Raw genomic sequence first — 13,341 nt, 5'->3', positions numbered from 1 at the left:
TCAACTGCACTATCCTGACATCAAAGCAAGATTAAAATTTATCCTCTATTAATCCTTTCACTGCTTAAGAACTAGTATAAGATAAGCTGGCAGTGTACTGCTACTACTTAACAAGACATACACACAATCCAGCTGATCTTACTTTTGTCTCAAACACCCCTAACCTAGTGGCCAAATGGCTCACTTGAGTATGCCATCTATAATCCACCCCCTTTTATCTGCTGATGCAGTCAAAGGCCTACTGAATACCATCTCAACTCAAGCAAAAAAAAGCAATATTATGCTTGGTTACTTCAACTTACTACTGGGATTCACACACAAAAATCATTAGTCGACACTAACCTTACTAGCTTTATATGGCCTCATCTTACCTGGGACTAGACCCAAAACCCAGAGCAACATGGATACTGCTGCACTGGATATATCTTCTCACCAATGGTCCATGTACCCCCCCCCCTCCATATTCTTACTGACCAGAGATTACTCTTTCACTAAAGCCTCTCAAGTTCCAGGTTTCACTACTGTATTTAGAACATTCAAGCATGAGTGATAAACTTCCTTGGGAGGAATTTATCAGCAATTAGAATAATGTTAGTGACAAGCTCCAGAACATCTTGTCTGCATTCTCCTCTTCAGAACAAAGTCTCCCAACTCATCACTAGGCAGACCAAATGCGACCCAGCATTATGGCTAAATGCAAACATAAAATATACATTTTGGCCAAGAAAGATGTCTGAAAATCATTTAAAATTCTGAACTTGTATTATTGCAGGAGTGCAAGTCACTTAAACCAATAGTAAGAACACTAAAGCTTGCAGGCAATGTTTATGAAGAACTCTAAGGGATGCCAGAGAGAAATCAATCATGCATTTGGTAAAGCAACACAAACTATGTACAAATTTGAACATGAAGACTAAGTCATCACCAACCACTGTGATATCACCAACCTGTCTGCTGACTCTTTCAGGAATCCAGTTACTGCCTCCTCTTTAGTACAACTCTCTTCATCAGAGCCCTACAGCAAAGGGAACAGCGCCAACTCATTGTACAGATAAAAATCCCTTCAAGAATTTAAGGGCTAAACAGCTGCAAAATACTGCCTCTGTCAGCTCAGGCAGTTGCTCCCCTAAATTCAGTGCATCTGACATTTTCATAGCCATTTCCCATCAACCACATTTTAATCTGTTACTCTCAACCAGCATACTTCCCTTACCTGTAAACATTTTCAACAGCAATATCCATCCTCCTCTGTTCCTATCACTCAGTCTCCCTTTCTCTCACCACTCTCAAAAGTCCAAGACAAGGCAGTCTCCGCCCATGTTTCTAATTCCCAACTCCTATGCTGTCAGTGCCTGACTTTTAAGGGCCATAACATTATAACAGCACTCTTTCTATTTACCAATTATTCTCCAAAACGTGGATGGTAGCAACCTAAGGAAAAATATCCTTATTGACATTAAAAAACATTTGACATGGTTGAGCACTGGATGATACAGTCTCTCTACTACCACACATAAATGGATGAAAAACTACCAAATTAATAATTCCTTCCAGACAAATATGGGCAATGGCTGCTTCCACATACCCTTTATAAATCTTGATGTACTTCAGAGATTTTATCTTTGGCCCTCTTCAGTTTACTCTATTCACAAATGCCCTCAGTACTACATTACTAAAAATCTTCTTTTGCCTGAAATTTGGTTGTTTGGGTATCCAACCTAACCACCCCAAATCAGTAAAATAACAACCACACCTTAGTAAGACTTGCAAGAGGTTCAATTTATGGTACTAATGTTCAAGTCCAAAAAGGCAGAAGTCATGACTTTTGGCATCACCAAGTGCTTCTCCCAGGCTCCTGAAACCTAAGCTACACCAACCCCACAAAGTGGATTACTGAAGTTACCATCTATTTTCAAATGTCGAGCTTTATTTATATAGCTAGACTCCCAGCTGTTCTTTACAGTCCACATCAACATCTTAGTTACTGAGCTCATGGGACTACTAGGCACATGCTATAAAGAACCAATCAACTAACCCCTGATGCGACACCCATCACTGCAAAAGGAATCCAGATCCCTCTAACAGAATACAGCTTAAAGTTATTTATTTATTGGCATTTGTTTACTGGGCAAGAGCCCCTTTTCAGTAAAGGCCGATGAAGAAGTGGCAAATTAGCAATTACAGTAAGAAATGCAGACAGAAAAGTATTCATGCAAATAAATGATAATACAAAGATCGAAGTGATATCTAGTTACATTAGTTGATACACTACTATCAGAATACACTAAGGATAAATTACCAAAGTAAAATTACACCATGTGGTATAGTGGAAAAAATGTACAGAATAACATCGGTATTACTAAATAGGTAGAGAAACAGAAATGTTAAAGACAGGGTCGTGGTAGTAAAGGTCATGTAGTTTTATATATGTAGTATAAGGTTACCCAGGAGTTGAGCAGAAGCAAAGCCAGGAGTCTGTTAGCAATTGTTTTAGTCTACTTTGAAAGTGTGGGGGACTGTATATTTCCCTCAAAGTTAGAGGGACAGAGTTCCAAGATTTGGTAACACCGAAGTATAGGACATTTCCTGTAAAACCCCTGAGGCTTATGGATGTTAAGTAATCGATCTGGAGAGTAGCTATGTAAAACGCTGTTCAGTACAGGGCATTTTAGAGGTTTGTGAATTATATTGGTGTGTAACAAGATAGTGAGTGTAGATAAAAGTAGTTGTTTATTTCAAGCCAACTAGGTTGTTTTAGGGTAATTGTCCTATGAGGTTTTCAGGTAGCAAATTTTACTTTGTTGTATCATTGTTCTAGTTTTGCTTTGAATGTTGTCCGGAGATTTTTTTAGGATAGGTAAGCCATACAAGAGCAAGGTAGGTAGTGGCCAATTTGCTCTGCACATGGTTCTTAGTGCTTAGTGAGTCTTTTTGATTGTTCTACATGCAGGTCAATTTTAAGACAGTCATCAGTAATCATCTCCAGTAGTTCTATATCTGGAACCACATCTTTAATGTGTTGTCAAAGGACATAACTTTTACAAGCAAGTTTTTTCCTGGTTCTAAAATTTGGGGAAGACTAGGAACAGTAGCATAGAGGTTATTCTAACATTTTACTGATTAAAGTTTATTAGACATATAACTATGGAAGACAGTAGACTTGGAAACTCCCAATGAAAACTCGCAGTAGTTTGATGTGACAATGAGTCAAAAACCTTTGATAAATCTAGGAATAAAGATGTAGTAAGTTACCATCTATCACTTGCTTAATGGTACTTTTACAAACAAGTAAAACAAAAGCTGTCCTATGCCCAAGGCTGAAAGCCATGTTGAGTAAGAGTGAAGAGGAAGAGTTCACATAGGAGGTGAAGTAGCTGCTTATGGATCGATTTTTCAAGCATTTTTTTGACAGGGAGAAACTACTGCAACTGTTTAACAATTTCACAATACTATAGAGTTACCTCCATTGCGGAGTATAATTATATGAAAGGTTTTCCAGAGGAACATAGGATTCTTGGCTAGATGTGTTGATTAAAAACAGAGGATAGGCCAGGGCATCTGCTGCAATTCTAAGGTTTTCTGCTGGAAAGCCATAAACAGATAGTGAAACAGGTTTTAGTTTTTCCAAATTTTTTTGATAGAAGTAAAATGGATGGGCTGCAATGTGAAAGAGAATTAATCTGCCAAAAACCTTTTGAAAATGTTGGTGTTGGTAGTACTTTTGCTTTTGGTTAGAGTTGCTAGACTGCTTCTGAAATCAGAGTTAAAATGTAAAGTAGTGTATTGTGGAAATGAGAGGTTAAGTTGTCCTTGTGTTACCCGGATTATTCCTATGCAAGTTGAGCAGTGCAACTCACCATCTTCCTTTAAACATAACCTAGATTTCCAGATGGATATCTACATATTTATTCTAAGACTGACTAATATTGGCATCTTGCAGAAAGGAGGTGCAACCCAAGGAAGGGCATTAGCAAGGTGTAAATGGTCACAAGACTCTGTGACCATGGAATATCTATGAATCACTACAACATCCAAACTCAGAAAATGTAACATGTATAGCTGCTATACTAATCACTGCTTAGAAAGACTGCATAGGAACTGCTCCATAGTCCTGTATAGGAGTTAAAACCCAATTCACAGTCAAGCATACTGTTAAACCAGTGCCTGCGGAATGCTCTAAGTTAATCTCAAGCATCTGCGCATTCACTGGAAATGTGCAGACCATAACTGGATGCTGGATAGTTTCAACCTCATGGGATGGGATAGTATTAGATAAGGCTCACATAAAGGTAGTGCTGGAACAGAAACAGCTGAACACTGCTGTTTCAAAAAGCAGAGACCCAAAGCAGCACAGTACATGAGGTCCATCTGTCAGGGGGGTATACTTACAAGTGTGGTCAGGTTTTCCCCCATGTAGAAAGAATGTAATGGCACAGCTGACAAAACTGGCAGTGGCAGAACTCCCTGTGGAAAGAATAAGTGCAAATATTCTACCACATCTACTTACTATGTGCCCATCAACCCTGAAATCCTGAAATGAAGCATCATTTAGAATGGCAGGCACATCATTCCAATCAAAAAAGGATGGAATGTAGCCATGAACAGCAAAGCTGAAAGGAATGCTTCTGTCCTGGGTTCTGAGAGGATGAAAATGATTATCAGAGAGAGGATTATACTCTACTTTTTCTGAAAGCACAATGACTTGCAGCTCATTGAAGGTCCAGAACATTCAGGGTGATTTTGAGCAGCACCCACTACATTATTCTAAGTGATAGGACACAGTGATGCAATTCTTTAAGGTACATACACAATTCTCCGAAACAAAGAAGGAAACAGTCAACCTCTTATACCCCAGGACATCTGGGATAATTCAGGGTGCCACCACCAACTGTGGTGATGACGCCACTGTGGTAACAGTGACAGGATCAATGTGTTGACAGAATCAGTTTTAATGACAGGTTTCTCAAAAATGCAAACACTAAAGCACCGTCAATGATGCTCTTCCCCTGGAGGCTAAAAGCACATGGAGCTGAGATGTTTGATGGTTGAATCAATAGCCTGCAAAGAAGACTAGGATCATTTCTACAGCTGTTGGAAGAACATTTTTTCAATATTAAGTCAACTATAGCTCTAATGATATCTTCTTGAACAAAGCGAGAAGCTGGTCCCACAATCCTCGCATTTCAGCAGTAGGACTTGAAACATCTAGAATGCTGCAGGTGCTACTTGCAATGATCTTCCTTGGACAGTGAATGACAATGGGAACTAATCTTCTTGGAAAGATGATTAACTTCAATTCTTAGCATACTAGGATAGCCTGTGCAAATTAAACAGGTTCAATCCACAGAAGGATGGACTGGCCAAAAACATAAGCAGGCTCAGTGATCATTTTTTCACAGTGAAGCATATGCAGAAAAAAATATTAGATTAACTATCGAAGGCCAAAGATAAGACTGCTTTTTCACAATGCTACTGCAAAATGTATGAAAACAGAACTGAAATGACTGTAACCAGATACAGATGTGAGCATTCCCTAGAGGTCCATGGGTTTGATTGTCTAGCTTATGACTTACTGGCTTTCAAGAAGTTTGCCTGCCTAAACCCATGCTGACATTTTCTAATATCAATACATTTATCAAAATTACTTTTGAAGAAAACAAATGGCTTGTTCCTCGAACTGTAGGCAGGTCATCAGGCACCCTGAGTAGATCCCTGAATTCATGCTCACTCAGCTCCAAGTTGAGAATTGAAAAGCATGCATGCCATGTGCATGCACACACACTTCCCAAAATTAACAAAAAACGTAATAAAGCTGCTTCCTACTATTAAATCACTAGACAAGACTTAAGCCATAATCGCAAATGCACTAGCAGCATTCATGAATGTCAGTAATGCACTCCCAGTTTTTCTGATAAAAAAAAAAAAAGGTATTTTGCTGTCAAAATATAGTAAGCGACTTGCTACAAATATTACAAGCAGCTTGCTACTGTTAACTTGCAAAAGAATCTGGGTACTGTGCACTCACATTTGCTCATCATGCTCCACGACTGCTTTTTGCACGAGGCAGTTGCCCACCCCTCACCTTGGCCTAGTTACAGCACTGCTTTGTAAGAACATTGGAAAGCACTGTATATTTAATTTGCCATTTTTAATTTATTACTGACATTTAATTTAGTATTGTGGAAACTGTCCATTGTAGCACTGGCTCCCCCCAGCACTGCCCTCCAGATACAGACTCTCAAGTACCATTAATCAGACACTGTCTAGCAGACAGAGTCTAGGTCAACTCCTAAAAGTACATTTTCCAACACCATCATTTTCCTAGCAAGCAATCGTTGTACCCTTTGTAACTTTAGTATGGCTTGTTCAAAGGCAAGAGAATGCACTATTGTAGTCAATAAGATGTCAGATCAGTGCGGTGCAAAGTGGTATAATAGTCTTACTTCAAGTGAACAGATACCACGGTCAACAGATTTAAAGACTGTGCCATTTTAATAATTTGACCATTTTCAACTCCTGTCTCTTCCAAGTCTCATGATGTTTCATTTACTGACATTAAAGGCAAGGTCATTAGTACTGTACCAGGTATATATTTCTCAAATCGTCATGGAAAACTTTGGCACCTTATACTGAAGTAATTATATTACCCGATTTTCAATCAACATACCCGGTTATCCAGAGTTCATTTTCCTACTTTCATTTTTGGGAAGAGAATGAAAAGCAGCAGTCTAATAAAGGGTCCTATAGGACACCATTGTTAACCCCTATCAGGGTAGAGAGTTAAATCCCCCAACCATCAATCTAGCATTGCATCCTACTGTACGGCCAGTATTTTACACATTGAACTATGCATGGGTTGACATTTAATTTTCCTTATCAGGAATAGCACTGACTGCCTTGGCAAGGCCAAGATAAACAGAGTAAACTGAATCCATTAAGTGTTGCTATTATCTATTTCTCTGAAGCTACAAGATTAAAAATTTATGTTGTCCCTTATCAAATCAAGCAAAGGAAAAAACTGTGAAACTTGCTTCCGTCTGCAGAAGTCTTGTTTGAACTGAGCTGAACTAAGGTAGGTTACCAACCACAACTCTGAGCTGGAATACCAGATGCCTAGAGGCTTCTGAGCATCCCAAAAACAACTTTTTGCCTGTTTTTTGCTTGATTATACTATTTACTGCGCTTTTACTGAGTTCTGTTTATTTAATACTGTATTTTAATACTGTAAATTAAACTGTGCTGCTTGTACTGCATTTGTCTGCTTTACTGTGCCTGTTAAATTGTATTCTGCTGCTGTTTTCACGGTTTGCAAAGTAACTGTTGCTTCTTTTCATGGTTTGCAAAGCATCTGTTCCGTTTTTCTGCCAAGTAGCGTTTTAAATAACTAATTTGTTTTCTGTTTAAAACATTCTTTAGTTTCCTTGCTGTTTTTCTGCTATTTAATAACTCATTACATCTGAGTGACACCTCCAGGTGCATCTGTAGTTAACTCCTACTGACACCGCGAGGTGTCAGATATTAGTTGTTCATATTTGCATCAATAATTCCCAAACCATGCTATGTATACAAGGTTTGAAAAAAAGTCTTAATGCTTACATAATGGCAAACTTAACTAAATCAATATTTCACCTCTGTATAATGCAGGTAAATAGATAAACTGTTTTTATAATATTAATTTATATAGATACAAGTTTTCACATTTTTATAAATCTCAACAACCAAGTAACACAGAACTCCTTAGCCTTATATGGAAGCTCTCAGATAGAGGAATAAAATGTTTCTTTCATTGTGTGTGTAACTTGAGAGGTTGCTAAGATATTGTAAGTTGCTTACAAAATATTACAAATGTAATAGTTACTATGTTTACTGTGACTTAAGACCTAGAACCTACAGAATACTTCTTCTTTCGCTTTTCCCGGTCAGGGGTTGCCGCAGTGGAGTTTTATTGTGTTGAGTTGCCAGCCCTACCACTATAAAAATAGTTTGTGCTGAAGAGTTTGACATTTATATTTCTTTCTTCCCTATGGTTCCAGGAATATGAATATTTGTTTGAAATGTGAGGAAATAATTTGATTATGTCGAACGGCTTAGGCTCTGCCCATTGGAAGTTGCACTAAGCTCCACTGGATTGAATGAGTTAAAACTTTATTTTAGTGTTTCCAACCTAAATTGGTACAGCTATAGTAGCTGGTTTGCTGCATCTGGGTCTGTTTGTAGTGGCTGTTGTATTCTAAGCACATTTTCCATGCCACCTTTGATTGGAAGGGGACCTCCTGCACCCTTGTGAGAGAAGTGTGCTGACTGGAACCTTTCTGGTGAAGGGTGATTGGTCTGTGGCTTGCAGTAAGCACCCTCATTTGTTATTTTGATGTTTTTTAGCTACTGGTATTTAAGCCCCGCATTTGAGTGGGTTTTGGCTTGCATGAACATCGCGCAGCACTATGCACTGCTGTGGAATTGTGTGCCATAGTAGGACAGACTATCTTTCCTTTAGATATGACTGTAGTACATTAGCATAGTCCTTATCTTTAATACATCACTGATCTAAGTAGTATTGCTAGTGAGCTGTGACCTATTAAACCACCAGCCAAAAACCCCATCAGAAAAACAGATCTACAATGCACCTCCTAGATCAGTCCTGAAAGCACCCCATTTTGTGGGAACAGTACTTCAAATGTAGCATTATGAACAGCTGGACTACCCTTGTTTCTCATGCCAGCCTTTTTGACTTGGGTCTCCTGAGGCAGTATAGCAACTGCCTCATGCACACTGGCAACCCTCTACTAATAGCTCACTCTAGTACAGAGTGCAAGAGATGTATCTACACCAAGAATCTTGAATCCCTGCTCGCTTGCACTCGAAACAGTAACACTGAAGAGGTTTTGTCAACTCATTCCTCACTACTCATGCCCATAGTACCACTACTCATACACATAGTATGCACCCAACACATAAATCAACTTACATGAAGATTCTCTCAAAAAAATTACCGAAACACCAGAGACCACCAAAACAAGACTGCTACAACTAAGAAAGTTCCCACAGCACCCAGGACACACAGCAATACCAGTGTCTCACCTACCAAGCCCTTAATGCATAACACACACACACACAAAAAAAAGAAGTGTTCTTGTCATTGGAGAATCTATAGCGAGATACACAGATGTCTCACTCATCAAGTTAGATAAGGAGAAAGACATGGTCAGCTGCCTGTTCGGTGCCAGGATTTGTCACATCATGCATGCACTCAGGTCTCTCGGTAAAAAGTACCATTATGACTCTGTCACAGCTCATGTTGGTATTAATGACCTGAGATGTACCTCACTGAACTATATGAAGAGACACACGATTGAGTTCTCTGAGGACGTGTCCCAGGCAGTTCTGTCCTTAGACTTGAGCAGCATATTATTCTCACCTAGAATGATGCCACAGTATAAATAAAAAATGATGCCTTAGTTTTGGGTGTCATTCAAAGTGGATCCAGTTTCTGTCAGCCTGGGATGACAGTTGACGAACCTTGCTGCTTTGCCACAGACTGTTTGCACCTGGCACCACTAGGTTTTCAGCTGCTACCAAAGACTCTTGCCTCCCCCCCATAGCACCTTTTTAGACAAGGTTTTAACATGCCTAAAAACAAAACTGACAAAATTTGCCACCCATAACAACATAAGTGTTATGTTGCTAAACACTAGGAGGTTAAAACAAAAACTGCACACCCTGGAAGCACTTCTATCACTGGGGGATGTAGATGTCTGTGCAGTCACAGAAACCTTGTTCAAGGTGTCAGAGAGTAACCCCAGCCGTGCAAGGCTACAATGTCTTCCACACCTTCAGACTGCAAAATGAACTGAGAACCAAAGGAGGCAGTGTTTCTATCCATATTAGGGATAAATTCACCTCCCGACCAGTTAGATTGGACAACTCTGTGGGGTTACTCCAAGTTCAGATAACTGTGGTAAAACCCCCCATTCAAGTTACAGCTAGTTATAGATCTCTTTCCATGGATTATGATGAGCATGAGGCCTACTTGACAAAACTGGAGTTAATCCAAATATTGCCAAACACTGTTGTCATAGAGGATTTCAATTATCCAACAATCAACAGGGATAGCTAATCTAGTCCTAACTCATTAGTGCAAAAGTTCCTTGACTTTGTTAATTCAAATGTCGTGATACAAATTGTTCAAACCCCAACAAGGAGGACAAACATACTAGATCTGTTCCTCACTAACATGACAGATGCATCACCACAACTCTCAGACCATTATTAATCAGATCTGACCACAAATTAGTCACTTTCGAACTGTCACTAACACCAGAACTCAAAGTGCGAAGTCAGACTAAAAACTTCACCAAAGTAATCTATACCCTGCAAGGGTAAGGTATGACTGCCTTCCAAGCTCCACCTCTAGCCAGAACTGGTAACTACACCAAAGCTTACACTAAAGCCCTGTACAATCACTTCTATAAGTGAATAGACTCAGCTGTTCCAGATAGAATCAAAGCCAGAGCCCCAAGTAAAAACAAGCTGCTCTGGTGGACATCCAGCATGAACAAACCTTACAACAAATGCAAAAAATTACTGTTTGAGAAAACTAAGCCAAGGTCCCAACAATGCAGAAAAGTACCCTCATATGTTCATAGATTAGTACTAGGCTAACTGTCCTTATAGACCATTTTAAGCCTAGCCAATTACCCCAGACAGATTTAGTGAAAATTTCACTCTCCCTTAGCCTCTTCAAACTTGTCACAAACCTTGCCCCCAACCCCCCTAACATATCCGAACAGCAGTTCATTAAAGCTTTGTCTAAAGCAAAAAAGACAGCCTCTATGGGACCAGATGGCATCCAAGGCTGTCTTCTAAACAAATTAAAACATGAACTAGCACCACCATTAAGTACCCTATTTAATCACACTTAACAGGCTTTGTTCCTGTGGAATGGGAAAATGCAACAGTTACTCCCCTTCACAAAAGGGGCTTAGCAACAGTCCCGGTGAATTACAGACCCATAAGTGTGACGAGCCTCATCTATAAAGTCATGGAATGCATCACCATGGACATAAGACATAAGTGACTTCCAAACCTTGGATCCAACCCAATTCAGCTTCATCAAGGGGAGATCCTACCTGTTACACCTGGTGGATTCTTCGAAAATGTGACCAGGGCCATTGACTATGGCAAATCTGTGCACACAGCATACCTGGACTTGGCAAGGTGTTTGACACAATCTCGCACTCAGGCATTACCAATAAACTTAGCAAACTGAATATAAACCTCTTTATTGTAAGATGGGTTGCCAAATGGCTCACAAAATGGTCACACACACACACACACAGTGTGCGACTCCACATCAGCCAGCAGACCTGTCACCAGTGGAGTGCCAGAAGGGTCGGTGCTGGGCCCTCTACTGTTTGGTATATACTTCTCAGAGGTTCAGGACAAAACTAGGGTTATTGCTGACCAAGTTTGCAGATAACTGTTAACTGGGTGCAATTACTGAATCCCCAAATGATGTCAGTATACTTTAGGAGGGTCTTAAGCAGAATGACTGGTGTCTTAGTAATAGTCTCAAACTAAATGCAAAGAAATGCATCATCATTCCCTTTGCTAGAAACAATGCCCCTTCACACTATCAAATTAACAAGAATACACTATGCACTTATGAATTGGTAAGAGATCTGGGATCACAAGTAGACAGCAACCTTAACTTTACCACCATGTGTCTACTGTAGTAAGGAAGGCTTTCTACATAGCACACTTGATTAGCAAAGGCATTGCCTCTAGAACAAAGGAGGTTATAACCCCTCTATACTCATCACTAATTAGGCCCCATAACTGAGTATTAACGCCCCTTTTGGCATGTATTGTGCAAAGCACCTGCAGCAACTGGAGAGACCTCAGAGGTTTCTAACCAAGATCAAAGGACGTCAGCACATGCCTTACACAGACCAACTAAAGCCCTTGTCACTATATATTCAGTATCATATAGACTTATTAGGGGAGACTTATGCCTGGTTTACACAGCAATCTCTGATCCAAACCCAATGAATTTGCTGCACATTCACAAATCAAACGGGACTAGAGCTACCCACTCCAGGGAGTGGGACTCCAGGGACTCCTGGGACTTGGATAGGACATGCTGGAGGGACAGATTTGTCTCCCAGCGATTGCTGCATCTTTAGAATAGGCTGCAAATTCACATAACAAAAGGAACCTGGATGAGTGGATGGGACACTGTAAATTCTTACCAAGATACTGCCCACAATCCTCCTGGACATGGGCATTCATTACTAAATATAATCCTGGGTACTGACTAGAGTATCTATGGCAAAATGAAGCACCTGGATAGCTGTTTCCATAGAATAAAGCACAGCACAACACTCTAACCATAACTGTAAACAGTACGTTTTCGTCCACAGCTTCTTCAGATAACTACAAGCATCCACTTAAGGTATATATATATATATATATATATATATATATATATATATATATATATATATATATATACACATACATATATATATATATATACATACATCATTTTGCTGTTTTTGGTAACTTTTGGTGCTTTTCCTCCTTTTACTTTGGTTAGAGCATCTATGGTATTACATTAGCATGAAATGACCTCCGGGTTTATAGCTTAGTAACTTCCTACAATCTTATGAAAAAAAAGTGTCTACTCGGGGAAAGCTCTTGGAAATCCGGAGCACCTTTTGGATGATGGAAGATGATACAGGTGAACCTCGTTCTGATTTTAATGCACATAAGTTCTGCTATAACTTTAGTCAATTGAATATAAATAACCAAAACTCTCCTCAAAATTTGCGCACACAGATTGCAACAGTAACAAGTATTTGTTTCTGTCTGTTGCTCATTCAGTGTATCCACTTACCCAGTTTTGGCACCCAACATTTAACGCATTCCCAGTCACAATCTTTTTAGTTCCTTCTAACCCACCACACACACACACACACACACACACACACACACACACACACACACACACACACACACACACACTGTAAAATCCATTTGGTTGGCTAAATACACAGATGTAATGTCAAATACATTAGTTTAGCATCACAAAAGCATGGAATTGCATAGCCTTACCTCGTTTGTTATCCAGCAAGCCATCTGACCCTACAAAAGAAAAATCTTCCATTAAACATTTTCAAAAATCAGTTCTATAGAAATAGCATTCAGTTACAACAAAAACAGTTAAGAAGCAACAAACTGTGACATAAGCTATGACATGCTTACAAAAACTGACAGGTACACAACTCATGAGAACATCTTCAGTGCTCAATGCAAGGTCACAGTGAATCAGAGACATTGATA

General features: G+C 39.5%; 1 protein-coding gene across 1 annotated transcript in view; it reads right to left on the bottom strand.

Moving 5' to 3' along the window:
- Positions 1 to 13,341, bottom strand: part of OVCH1 (ovochymase 1) — a 675,688-nt gene that overhangs the window by 319,822 nt on the left and 342,525 nt on the right. The window contains exon 7 of the mRNA XM_044087248.1: positions 13,114 to 13,143. Coding sequence (XP_043943183.1) covers positions 13,114 to 13,143 — 30 coding nt within the window. The remainder of the gene's footprint in view (positions 1 to 13,113; positions 13,144 to 13,341) is intronic.

The sequence above is a fragment of the Protopterus annectens genome, chromosome 11.part0 (genome assembly GCF_019279795.1).
Source record: "Protopterus annectens isolate FY-2018-M chromosome 11.part0, PAN1.0, whole genome shotgun sequence".
In the NCBI taxonomy this organism is placed as follows: Eukaryota; Metazoa; Chordata; order Ceratodontiformes; family Protopteridae; genus Protopterus; species Protopterus annectens.
This window is presented reverse-complemented; position numbering and strand designations above follow the sequence as displayed.